Source organism: Sturnira hondurensis, unplaced genomic scaffold, assembly GCF_014824575.4.
Source record: "Sturnira hondurensis isolate 20B ecotype Veracruz unplaced genomic scaffold, ASM1482457v3 Scaffold0005329, whole genome shotgun sequence".
NCBI lineage: Eukaryota > Metazoa > Chordata > Mammalia > Chiroptera > Phyllostomidae > Sturnira > Sturnira hondurensis.
In genome coordinates, this window is record NW_028077960.1 from 2723645 (window position 1) to 2735956 (window position 12312).

General features: G+C 54.3%; 1 protein-coding gene across 1 annotated transcript in view; it reads right to left on the reverse strand.

Moving 5' to 3' along the window:
* Positions 1-12312, reverse strand: part of CCDC33 (coiled-coil domain containing 33) — a 122829-nt gene that overhangs the window by 68336 nt on the left and 42181 nt on the right. Inside the window, exons 3-6 of the mRNA XM_037046905.1 lie at positions 11224-11357; positions 7454-7563; positions 5531-5647; positions 1125-1216 (exon numbers count right to left, since the gene is read on the reverse strand). Of these exons, the coding sequence (XP_036902800.1) occupies positions 1125-1216; positions 5531-5647; positions 7454-7563; positions 11224-11357 (453 nt within the window). The remainder of the gene's footprint in view (positions 1-1124; positions 1217-5530; positions 5648-7453; positions 7564-11223; positions 11358-12312) is intronic.

The window sequence follows — 12312 nt, forward strand, 5'->3', positions numbered from 1 at the left end:
TCTTGGTGCTGGGCCCAAGCCTGGCAGCCAAGGGCCCCCAAGTGGACTCTGCATTGATGTGGGAGAGGGAAGTGCAGTGGCCTCCCCAGGACAGATAATGAACTGTGGTCCTACCTAGGACAGATCACTAGCTGGGCCTCAGAAAAGCTCATCTTGGTTAGGGGACGGGGTGCAGCTCCCAGGTTCCCTTCCCCATGCCTTTACTGTGGCCTTGGCCACATCCAAAATGCCTCAACTGCCCAGCTCTAAAATGGGCCTTGCATCCCCACCTCACCTGCGGGAGACCTTGCCAGAATGACCCACCCCACGGTGGGATCCTGGTTTAGGCTTGGGGAGCACGGAGACTGCAGGAGTGGGATTTGGGGGCGGAGTGTGCACACACCTGAGCTCTCTGAGCTCACAGGGGGGCTGGGAGTGAGCGCACCCACTATCCTTATTCCTCCAACCAGCAAGGAGGGCTCACAAGCCTTCAGAATTCTACGGGAGGTGCAGGTGAGTCAGGCAGTCCTCCTGGGCCACCAGAGTCGGCGGCAATGACAGAGGCAGACAACCCAGGAGATGGTGGCGACACAGAGGGCACATATTTACTGTGGAACTGCTCACACTGTGTGGCCTCCAGTGGCCGAACTAGCCTGAACCCCCTCCTGAGTACTGCAAACCCCCCAAACCCAAAAAGAGGACTGGGGCAAAGGGAATGAGCCAGGGCTGGGGCCAGGGAGACTTTCAGGAGGGCAAGGGAAGGGCCCCTAGACAGGGCTAAAGGTCATGAAATTCTGAGATGAGCCTTAGGCTGCCTCCTTTGCGGACACGCACCAGCTGTTGAACCACCTTGGCCCTGAACTTGAGTGAGAGGGGGGACTATGGTTACGGTGGGCATGAGATGGGGAGGTAGATCTGGAAGGGCTAAGGACCCCCTTTCTTCCTCTGTACGCTGCTCCCACCAGCCTGCTCTCGGAAGGGGTCTGAGCTGCCCCCTTCCAGGGACTGTGAACAGCTTCCTGGGACCTCAGTCCCAGTGGGGAGGCTTGAAGGGCCTCGTGGGGAGGGCAGGCTTCTAGCCACCCCCCACCTCCGTCCTCTGTCCTCCCCTCCCTCCTTGCTCACACCACTTGGGCCCTACTCACTTAAACTCCCTCCAGTTGGAAACCACCCGGGCAATGACCACCATGGGGCTGGGGTTGTTGACTAAGGGCTCGTTGATTCCCCGAAGAAAGACCTGGGGAAGAGAGGAGGCAGGTGAGCCCCAGGTGGCCCTCCTGCCTGCCATCTTTCTTTCCAACAATGGGCTCATTCCTGCCTCCGGGCTTCTGCACCTGCTCCCACCTGCTCCTGCCTTCACAAGGATTTTGCTCTGCTGAAGGCTGCCCTCCTTCAGACCCTGTGCCAGGCACTGAGTAGGCGGGGGTCGAAGACACAGATACTGTCTCACATACCTCCACTGCCATCCCCAGCAGCTTCTGATCCTCTCCAGGCCCTCACCCTTCATCCACCTATGGGCCCCCATTATCCCCCCAATCCTCACCCAGCTCCCCCTAGGTGAGATTCCGGTGGCTTCTTTGACTTCTCTGACCCCTCACTGGTGTCTGCTTCTACTCCTGCCCCCAATCCATCGCCTTTCCCAGGCAATTTGATACACAGTGGCAAAAATTACCTTCTTAATAAATTGGATCACTGCTTGAGACCCTGCAATGACTATCTCCACCCTGCCCTTAGGCTGAATGTTGTGATTCTCACCATTCACTCACTTATAACTGGAGCAGGTCCCAGGCCTGCACGAACTGGCCTGTCTGATCCTCAGCCCAGGTCTCCTGCGAGCCCCCATCCTCCTCTTTTTGCTGCAGCCTCTTTCGTGACGCTCTTTAACGTGCCCCACTTGTTTCTGCCTCAGGGTCTTTGCCCGTGCAGATCCCTCCACCTAGACTCCTACCCCCCCCCCCCCACCAACTCAGTGGCAGCCCCTTCTCTTCCTGTAGAGATTAAATGTCACCATTCTTCTGTGAACACTCTTACCAAAACAGCCATTCCATTGGCCTCAGCCCCTGATGGCCTCTTCTGCATCACTGGTTATAGCTTGTGTTTATTCTAACTGCTTGCTTATTTCTTTTCTAGGCTAGACCCCAGTCTCCACAGGGGCAGGGACATACCTCAGTATCTACCTCCCTGGCTGCTGTATACCCAGCTTTTAGCAAAAGCACCTGGCCCAGAGTAAAAGCCTCACGTGTGTTTGTGGAATAAGTGAATGCCATTAATGAAGGAGGAAAGGGAAGGAAGAAGCTGACTGTGTTTATGAGGGTGAGAGAGACAGAACCACAGAGACCTGGGAGGGGAAGGAGGAGGAGACTGGCAGAGGCCTCAGGGAAGGGCTGGGTGGGGGTCCTTACTACAGTTCTACACCAGCTCAGCCGCTCACTGTGTCTAGGTCACTGTGTCACCATAGCCAGTCCCCGCTCCACTCTGGCCTCAGTGCTCCAAGTTGGACACTGAGGGGTTGACCATACTCTCCCTGGTTCTCCGAGCTCTGCCATTCAATGGGAGGAGAGAGGGCCTAGGGGTGGGGACTTATTCTGGANGCCGCTCTTTAACGTGCCCCACTTGTTTCTGCCTCAGGGTCTTTGCCCGTGCAGATCCCTCCGCCTAGACTCCTACCCCCCCCCCCCCACCAACTCAGTGGCAGCCCCTTCTCTTCCTGTAGAGATTAAATGTCACCATTCTTCTGTGAACACTTACCAAAACAGCCATTCCATTGGCCTCAGCCCCTGATGGCCTCTTCTGCATCACTGGTTATAGCTTGTGTTTATTCTAACTGCTTGCTTATTTCTTTTCTAGGCTAGACCCCAGTCTCCACAGGGGCAGGGACATACCTCCGTATCTACCTCCCTGGCTGCTGTATACCCAGCTTTTAGCAAAAGCACCTGGCCCAGAGTAAAAGCCTCACGTGTGTTTGTGGAATAAGTGAATGCCATTAATGAAGGAGGAAAGGGGAGGAAGAAGCTGACTGTGTTTATGAGGGTGAGAGAGACAGAACCACAGAGACCTGGGAGGGGAAGGAGGAGGAGACTGGCAGAGGCCTCAGGGAAGGGCTGGGTGGGGGTCCTTACTACAGTTCTACACCAGCTCAGCCGCTCACTGTGTCTAGGTCACTATGTCACCATAGCCAGTCCCCGCTCCACTCTGGCCTCAGTGCTCCAAGTTGGACACTGAGGGGTTGACCATACTCTCCCTGGTTCTCCGAGCTCTGCCATTCAATGGGAGGAGAGAGGGCCTAGGGGTGGGGACTTATTCTGGACCCCTTTCCCTTTCTCCTTCCCTCCACCCCCAGCACCCTCTCCTAAGTCCCTTTGCCATCTCAGCTGGCTGCCAGCTAACTCCACACACGTGTGAGCTTTATCAGGTTTAAAGTAGTGCCTAGGCCCTGGTTGGCATAGCTCAGTGGTTTGAGCGTGGGCCTGCGAACCAAAGGATCATGGTTGATTCCCAGTCAGGGCACATGCCTAGGTTGCAAGCCAGTTCCCAGTAGGGGATGCTCGAGACGCAACCGTACATTGATATTTCTCTCCCTCTCTCCTTCCCTTCCCTTCTAAAGATAAATAAATAAAATCTAGAAAAAAATAGTGCTTAGGACATTCCAGCTGTCAGTGGGGCCTCTGGAGACTGAGCCCCTTCACCCAATTCAAAGGATGAAATCTCCCACGATGGCATCTCAAAGTTTGGGTGGGGGTGGGGTTGGGGCCTGANCTCAGTGGTTTGAGCGTGGGCCTGAGAATCAAAGGATCACGGTTGATTCCCAGTCAGGGCACATGCCTGGGTTGCAGGCCAGTTCCCGGCAGGGGATGCTCGAGATGCAACCATACATTGATATTTCTCTCCCTCTCTCCTTCCCTTCCCTTCTAAAGATAAATAAATAAAATCTAGAAAAAAATAGTGCTTAGGACATTCCAGCTGTCAGTGGGGCCTCTGGAGACTGAGCCCCTTCACCCAATTCAAAGGATGAAATCTCCCACGATGGCATCTCAAAGTTTGGGTGGGGGTGGGGTCGGGGCCTGAGGGGTTCCCCAGGAGTGCTATCAGGCTTTATTGCTCACAGGGACTCCAACAGGCCTGAGGGCCAAGAGGGGGGCCTGAGGGGGGACTAACTCACTACTGTTCTGAGCTCAGGGGGCAGGTGTGAATGGGACAGCTGCACAGGCAGGCCTGCTCATGACAGCCCGTGAGGAACAGGAGCTGTTTCTGCTCCTGCTGTTCTCTCTGGTCTGCCCTCACAGGCAGGCCTGCTCATGACAGCCCGTGAGGAACAGGAGCTGTTTCTGCTCCTGCTGTTCTCTCTGGTCTGCCCTCGGGAGCCTATGGGGGGGTGGGGTGACCTACATGCTGGGGCCGGGGGGTGGGCAGGGTGCTGGAGGGCAGAGGGTTAGCAGCCAGGGCAGATCCACAGCGGGCCCCCTGCAGGGCAGGCTGTTCTGGTGCAGCTGCTGGTCATCCTCAGGTCAGGCCACGGGAGAAGAGTGGGGAGGTAGGAGCAGAGGGCGCCTGCAGGTCTGATACGTGCTGCCATCCATGGGGGGGGGAGGGGGCAGTGGGGAAGCAGATGTGTGGGTCATGTCCCCAGCTGTGAAATGGGACAGAAAACACTCCTTGCCCTGCCAGCTCACAGTGTGACGAGGGGGAGGATCATATCACCCGTATTGGTGCAGGGGAAGCCTGAAGCTTGGGCTCCCCCTGGCTCCACACTGATCATACTGAGGCCAAGGCTAGATTCCGATCTGTCACTCCTGGGAAGATTGAAGGCTAGCGGAAAAGGGAGAGGGGTTAGACTCCTGGACCACACCTTCCTGGAGCATCGACAGTCTTCCTGAGGCTGTGAAAAGCCTAGGGGTTGGGGGGGGTCTGTGTGGAGGCAGGACCTGGCCGTGGCCTATTCATGGAAGAGGCTCCATAAACAGTTGTTGAATGAATGAATGAGTGAATACCTAATTAGACTGACCCGAGTTCTTCAGAAACAGGATTCAAGGAAATGTGGGGTGGTCCTAACACTTCCACTTGGGGGATGTAGGCTCTAGGTTAGGGGTCGCTATTCTAGGAGGGACAGAATAGGAGAGAAACAATCAGGAGATGTGAGCGAAGGTAGAGGGATGGTGCTTCTCCTGCCCTGATGAGATTCAGACAGACACTGGGCTTTGGGAGCCAGCGTCCTCCCTGCAGCACCCCCTGCGTGGTTTATGAGGAGGCACAGAGCGAGGGAAGGCGAGGCTAGGGCAGGGCTTTACCCCTGGAAAGCACTAGAAAATGTTAGGCATCATTATTCTCATCTCCATCTTCACCAGCCCTGCCATCCTAGGACTGTTTTTCAAACCACTTAGTCTAGTTTTGAAAGACCCAGTTGCTTTTCACTTCTCCATTTCTTCCCCAGATACCTCTGCCCCACACTGTCAGGCCAGCCAGAGGTGGCCGAGGGCCACGCCTGGAGCCTGTCAAAGCTTGGCCCCCTCCCACTCGCCCCACCCCACCCCACCCCGAGGGCCCAGTCCAGCACCTCCAGAGCTGTGTGGTTACAGCCAATGCAGCGGGGGATGAAGCTGCCCTTCCGGACAACTGTTGCGTACAGTCGGGCCTTGGCAGTGGCTCCATCAGCTTTCCCAGTCTCGGTGGGCTGGGGATTGGGCCAGGGAGGAAGACACACACAAAGCAGCATGACTAAGGAGCAGACCTTGGCCATAAATCCAGCCCTCTGCAGATGAGCGCTGGCATTGCTCCACTGTGGCACCGAGCCAGCCGATAATTAAAGGGTCCCTGTGAGCCCTTCCAAGGAGATCAATATGATGAATCTGTCCTTGTCTATTCAGATATTTCATTGCTCTCACAAGGACCACAGCCTGCTGGCTCTCTTTGTAAAGACGTGATAACTAGGCCTGGACAAGAGAGCCAGGAGGCCTGGGTGATGCTCTCAGAACTATAGCTGAACTGCTGAGTCTGCCAGGTGAGTCACTAATCTCTCTGGGCTTTGCTTCCCTGTCTCATCCTGAGGCCTTGAGTGTGGGGCTCTCCTTGGGGCTTAAGGAAGGTCCAAACCCCTGAGGTCGTGGTCGAGAAATCTCTTGGAAAGGAGGTCAGGCCCTGACTGGTGTTGCTCAGTTGGTTGGGCATTGTTTGGCAAAGCAAAAGGTTGCCGGATTGATTCCCAGTCTGGGTACATGCCTGGGTTATGGGTTTGATCCCAGTTGGGTCATGTGCAAGAGGCAACCAATCAATGTTTCTCTCCCTTTCTTTCTCTCTCCCTTCCCTTCTCTTTCCTAAAAAAAAAATCTTTAAAAATTAAAAAGAAAGAAAGGAAAGGAAGGAAGATAGAACAAACAAACCAGGGCTTGGGGAAGGAAGAGGGGAGTGGACCTAGCCTGAGCTAAGCCCCTACTATGTGCTGAGCATCTTGCTAGGTGCTTTATGCCAGTGATTGCACTTGATCTTCCAAATGGCCATGTTAGAAGGCACATTGTTTCAGTTTTGTTGATGACGGATGGAGGCCTGGGGTTAAGTGCTTCCTGTGGATCTATAGCTGACAAGCAGAAGCCCTGAGATCAGAACCCAAACAGTCCAACTTCACATTGTTCTTCACTTTAAACCACTGTAGGAGTCTGTGGCGCACAGTGGAGAACAGGAAAATGATGCTTCTGCTCATCTCTGGTCCAGTGCCTGGCACTCAGTAGGTACAATAAGTACTTGAATGATGAGGGAGTCAATTCTCCTTGCCACTAATCAGCCCTGGGAAGAGGGGGTGGGCAGGGGAGCTGGCCTGGGAGGTTCAGATCACCAAATAAGGGGCCTGAGGCCCACTGTATGGGTGAATTCCAGGGAACACATCATCTCACACATACCCCAATTCTCCTGGGGCCTCCTCCTGCCTGGGCAGTACGTGGAAGCATCCCAGGGAGAACTGGGTTGGGAGACAGCGTGACCTGGGTTCACCCTTGACTCTGGTCCTCACTTGCTCTGTGACTTAGGATGAGAGGATTCCCCTCTCCTCAGTCCAAGTCCTATGGATGCAAAATATAATTCAATTCATTTTGAGGATTAGAGATGATGTATAGATTGTCCAGCCCGGGATCTGGAACACAGCAGGTACTTTGGAAACACTGTCTCGCTTTGATTTTTAGATAATACTCACTCTTTCAACATCTATGAAATCAGAATGCACCTTCAGATGGTGTATTCATTTGTAGAGGTAGATGTTTTATACCAATTGGGCTGTTTTATGAAGATAAATTTGGAGAATTACAAATTCTTATGGATATCGTTCCTGTTTATCTGCCAGGAGCTGTGTTTCCTGAGCACCACATGGTCTAGACTCGTCCTGCTGCAGGGTGGGCATGGATGCCCAGGGCTGCTCTGAGGGGACAGCTAGAGGCTCTCTCCCTATCCATCCCAGGCCCAAGTGGGCCAGAGCTCAGGGCTCTGGACTCACCTCTACCAGCTCAAAATGGTAGGGGTGGAAGACACGCAGGTACTTGATGGGGATTTGATAGGACAAGAGCTCCTCGTTATTGTTGTTGTCCACCACATTGAGGACTACGTCTGGAGAGAGAAAAAGTGAACACAGGATCAAGATCAGGCTTAGCTGACCACCAGCCCTCCCAGTGAGGTGGGAGGTATTGCTGAGAGTAGGGGAGCAGGAGCCACACTGAAGAGTCCACACGCATGTGCACATGTGGAACACACAGGCACACTTCACAAGCACTGTCTGAGCCCCTGCCCAAGGCTCTATGATAAGTGCTGCTAGAACCCATAGATGCAGCTCTCAACTGTGGTCTAGAAACCCCCAGCCTAGAATGGACACGTGCAGAGCGGAGCCACGCCCCCCACGTCAGCAGACGCACATGAGCATGCGCAGAGATGCATAGGCAGGCAGAAATTGCACCCTGTCCAGAGACAAGGCTCTGTCCCTTGGTCACGGACACTCTCACCCCCTCCTCAGCCAGGGATTATGTCTCACACTTGCAGGTGGGGGAAGACATCTACTCAAGAAATCCGCAGTGCAAATACCAATAAAAGTATATCCCAAGTAAATGAAAACTAAACACTAAGAATGATGTACCACCGAGAAAACTCCCTCCAAAGAAACGACACTTTGCCATAAGATGCATGAACTTTGGGATGAACTCTGAGGAGAGCACCAGCGACCTGGAAGTAATCATGGCAACATTATTTTGCGAACACCTATTGTGTGCTAGGCGTGACGACACACGCTCCTGAGCTGTTATCTCAGTAAACCCACCACCACCCTTTATGTAGGAGCCAACACCTCTGTTTTTAAAGTGTGGACACTGGATCTCACGGAGGTTGTATGACTTGACCAGCATCACACAGTCATAAATGGCTGGTGGGAGGGCCTGGATATGGCGACTCCCGAGGCATTTTCCCACTCCAGAAATCTGTAATTTGAAGAGGAAGAGGAGATGGGGAGGGAGGAAAGAAGGGTGGAGGAGGGAGAGGGAAGGTTTGGGGGGATGGAAGAGGAAAGGGGATTAAGGGAGATCTAGAGAAGAATGAGCAAGAGGATTGAGGTGGACAGCTGTCCTCTTGGGTCGCCCCTGCTCTCTGCCCCTCCTTCTGAGACAATGACATTTCAGGACCAGAGACAGCTTCCCACTCTGTGGGCTAGGCCTTGTGGGAACCCCGTGCTATCGGGTCACTTGGAGTTGGGCATGTCATTTGGAGGAGGGGGTGGGAATGAAAGCTGAGGGCTTTGCTGATTACTCTCACTTACTTTCTTCTCCCCACAGCTATCCTGGACACATAGAGAGGGAGAGACACTTGCCAAATTCCCTCAAAGCTGGCCACACAAGATCCGTGCTCAAAGGAAAGAGGAGGGAGAATGGGCACCAAGAGGATGTGAGGATGCCTTGAAGAAAGTAGAGTAAGGCAAGTGTGTTGAAGTCAGCAGATCTGAGTGCTAGTACCAAAACACAAACTTGCTCTGTGACATTTAGCCAGTCGCTTGATGTCTCTGAGCTTCATGTTCCTGCTCTGCAAAATGTTAAAACTTCAGAAAAGAAAAACCCTGTCCCTCTGCTAATCTTGTTATAGGGAGGGGGATGTGTTTTTCAAGTTATAAAATTCTAAGCAAATGCTCCTCATAGTCGTTACTATTTTCCTCCTCATTAACCACCTGTAGCACTGCACACATCCACCTGGCCCTAAGCAGACTGCAGTGACTCAGCCGGGGGATTCCAGTGTTTCCAGCCAAAGCTGCAACAGTAGCTGTGGAGGCTGCAGCCTCTCATGGCCACTGCACATGGACCCTGAGTCCACAAAACCAGTTGGCCAAACAAGGGCTGAGTACCCTGCCTTTCCCCCCATACTCAGCCTCTGTGTGGGCAGCCAGCAGGTGAGCTGTGACGGGGGGAAATAGGCTGTCATTGCTCCCTGTTACATCCCTCCCTGTTCCCATCTCCATGCTATGAACATGCTTCTTCTCTGGGCACTGAACCCCTCGGCCTTGCACTGTCCTTTGTGTGGCCAATAAACTAAGCCATTTCTGCAGCCAACCTTGGCCCTGACACAGAATCTGCAGCTCCCCTTTGCTTTTCATTAACACATCACTGAGTTACCTCCTGTCCTTCCCCCACCTCTTGGCCTGTGCCCCATCTCCTCCACCCCTTCTGTAGATGTCGCCACAGCAACCATTTCCAAGGAGCATCCAGTTACTTCAATGTGCAAAGAGGCATCTGCCAATATTCCCTGCCTGCCCAGGAGGGTCCCCATCTCCTGTCCCTCCTACAGGGAGTGTTGCTTCCCTCTCTGCTGCACAGATAGGCCCAGGGCCGCTCATCACATCTTTTCTTGTGTTGCCCTAGATGTGTACAGTCCAGGGCAGGATCGCAGTCCAGTTCACTCACCACAACCCCGAACTTCCCATCGGCCACACAGATGCACACACATACCCCCCCACTACATACATGCATGCACACACAGACATGCATGCCTACAGGCACAGTTACAAGCACGTTTCACACATGCACAATGTTCACACACACACACATGAACTAGTGTGTAGACTTCCACAAAGACATGCGCACAGGGGCACATCTGCATTTGATGAATTCCTAGGTCAGTTTTTCCCTCCTCCACATTTTCTCATATCCCGCCAGCCCCACCTATTCCTTTAGGGGGGAAAAGATCCTCTGGCTTGACCCAGATCCAGCCTGTTTCCCATTTATAGATGTCCCTCTTCAATCTTTTCCTCTCTCCCTTTCCCTGTCCTTATCAGCTAGCTTTCTGCTCTTTGTGAGGTTTGGTGAGGTTTCAGGGAGAGAAGAAAAACCTGAAGGATGGGACCTGCAGGTTGGGACCACCTGCAAGATGGGACCACCTGCAAGATGGGAGCCTGAGGTTCTTCCTGCAAGAGAAGAACCAGAGACATCATGGGCACCTGTGGGTCTGTGCTGAGGGTCCAAGCCAGTGCCCATGGCAGGCCTGGTGTCAGCCAGTCCTGCTCTTGGGAGCCCAGCCTGAGCTTTTGCCTGCTCCAGGCCCCAGTGAGGAAACGAGTGTGCACACATATGTGTAGACGCCGATGTCTTAGCCTTTGTCAAGTCGTGGGGAATGGCAAAGCCTCTGGGGGTGGGGAGTGACAGTTACTGGGCAGTTTCTATGAGGGCAGACCCCCCCCAAACCGGGAGCAAAGGAACGCTACTGCATGGCAGTGGGCAGCGCCCGTGAGGACGAGGCAGGAGAGGAAGCTGTTCCAGGGAAACAGCTAGCGTGCTGCAACGTCAGCGAGAGCATGTAATGCCGAGTCCTCCCTCCTCTGCTGACTGATTCCTTGAGCTTGAACACATCTCTTAAGTTCCCTGAACCTCAGTGTTCCCATCTAAGCAGTGGGAGCAGCAGCAGTCCTGCTGGGGGTGTGACTCCTCTGAGTGACTCATGGTGACATGCCAGGAAGCTGTAACATGCCATTTCAGTGGGAAATGCAGTAATAACAACCATGAAAATAATGACAATGGCCATAAAGAAGATAAGCTTTCATTGTCTGGAAAATTCATTTATGTAGGACAACTCATTTTTCCAGCAGGCTGGGTAAATGAGGCATGACAGGATTATGATTTTTTTTTTCTTTAAAGTGCTTTTAACTGAGCGCAAGGAGGTGTTTGGCAGCTTCTAGCTGAGTTCAGAGGGAGGCTGCTCCTGCCCTCTCCCACACACGCCAGGCCCACCCAGCCCCTGCCTCACCTTCTCGCCCTGCACCCTCAGCTTGGATCTCCACTTGGACGGTTTCCCCCCACATGGGGGCTTTGGTAGGCTCTGAGGTCACAGATGTGACTGCCTTGGAGTTCTGGTTCTCTGCTCCCTCAGATGCTGTTTTCCTGCGAAGGGAGGAGAGGGGCAGGCTGAGTTAGAGGAAGGGTCTCCTGTCTGCTCGTCGCCCCTCCCCACTCCACAGTCCACAAATCAGAGCAAAGAGTGCACAGAGCAGGAAGAGCTCCTTCCCAGGCATGCGCTCATGTCACCCCAGGCCCAGGGGACGCCAGGTCTCTCTTCCACTGTTCTGCCTGCTCTGGTGAGCACATTGTCTTGCTGGCCACTTCTGAGGCCGTCACACGCACATAGGCACCAGAGCCCGGGGTGGGGTGGAAGTTGGGGAGACACCTTCCCTGTCTGACTTCCTGCCCCTGCCAGTGCAGGCTCCCCGGCAGGCGCCTGTGCACAGAGACCCTCATCTGACCGGCTTCTCTAGGTTCTGCTCTGTGGGAGGAAGCCTCCGGGCAGGGTGGCTGCGTGGTGCCGCCTGGCTAGCCTCGCCTTCACCCTTCCCTTCCCTAAGCTTCTGGCCCAGCTTCCCCTGGCTGCGAACACTTTCAAGGAAGCACACACGTGCTGCTGTCTTCTGCAGCACGCACAGCACGCAGGGCCGTGGGCCGGGCACCTGGGGGTGGCCACGGGCGGGGTGGGGTGACGGGTTCTGGCCCTCAAGCCCTCGCAGGTGGTGCCGTGCCAAGCTGCCCAAAGTGAGGCAGGAGCTGGGCCCCTGCATCCCAGTGCACCCCAGAGGTCAGAGCCCTCAAAGAGCTCTGCGAGAGACATAATACCTGTCCTGTTGAGGAGGTTTTCATGTCGGGCTGTAATCGGTGCAGCCATCCCAGACAAGAGGTGATTTGGAGAGCCTGCAGCAGGGGAGCCTCACTGCACACTCAGGTGCACAAACAGCACCCCAGGGCGGGAAGCGGAGATGGTGTTCCCGCCATTCCCACTCCCAGAAGTCCCCAAAGGAAGTGTGGGCCATGTGAGTCAGCCCAGACAGAAGCTTGGAGCTGATCTGCC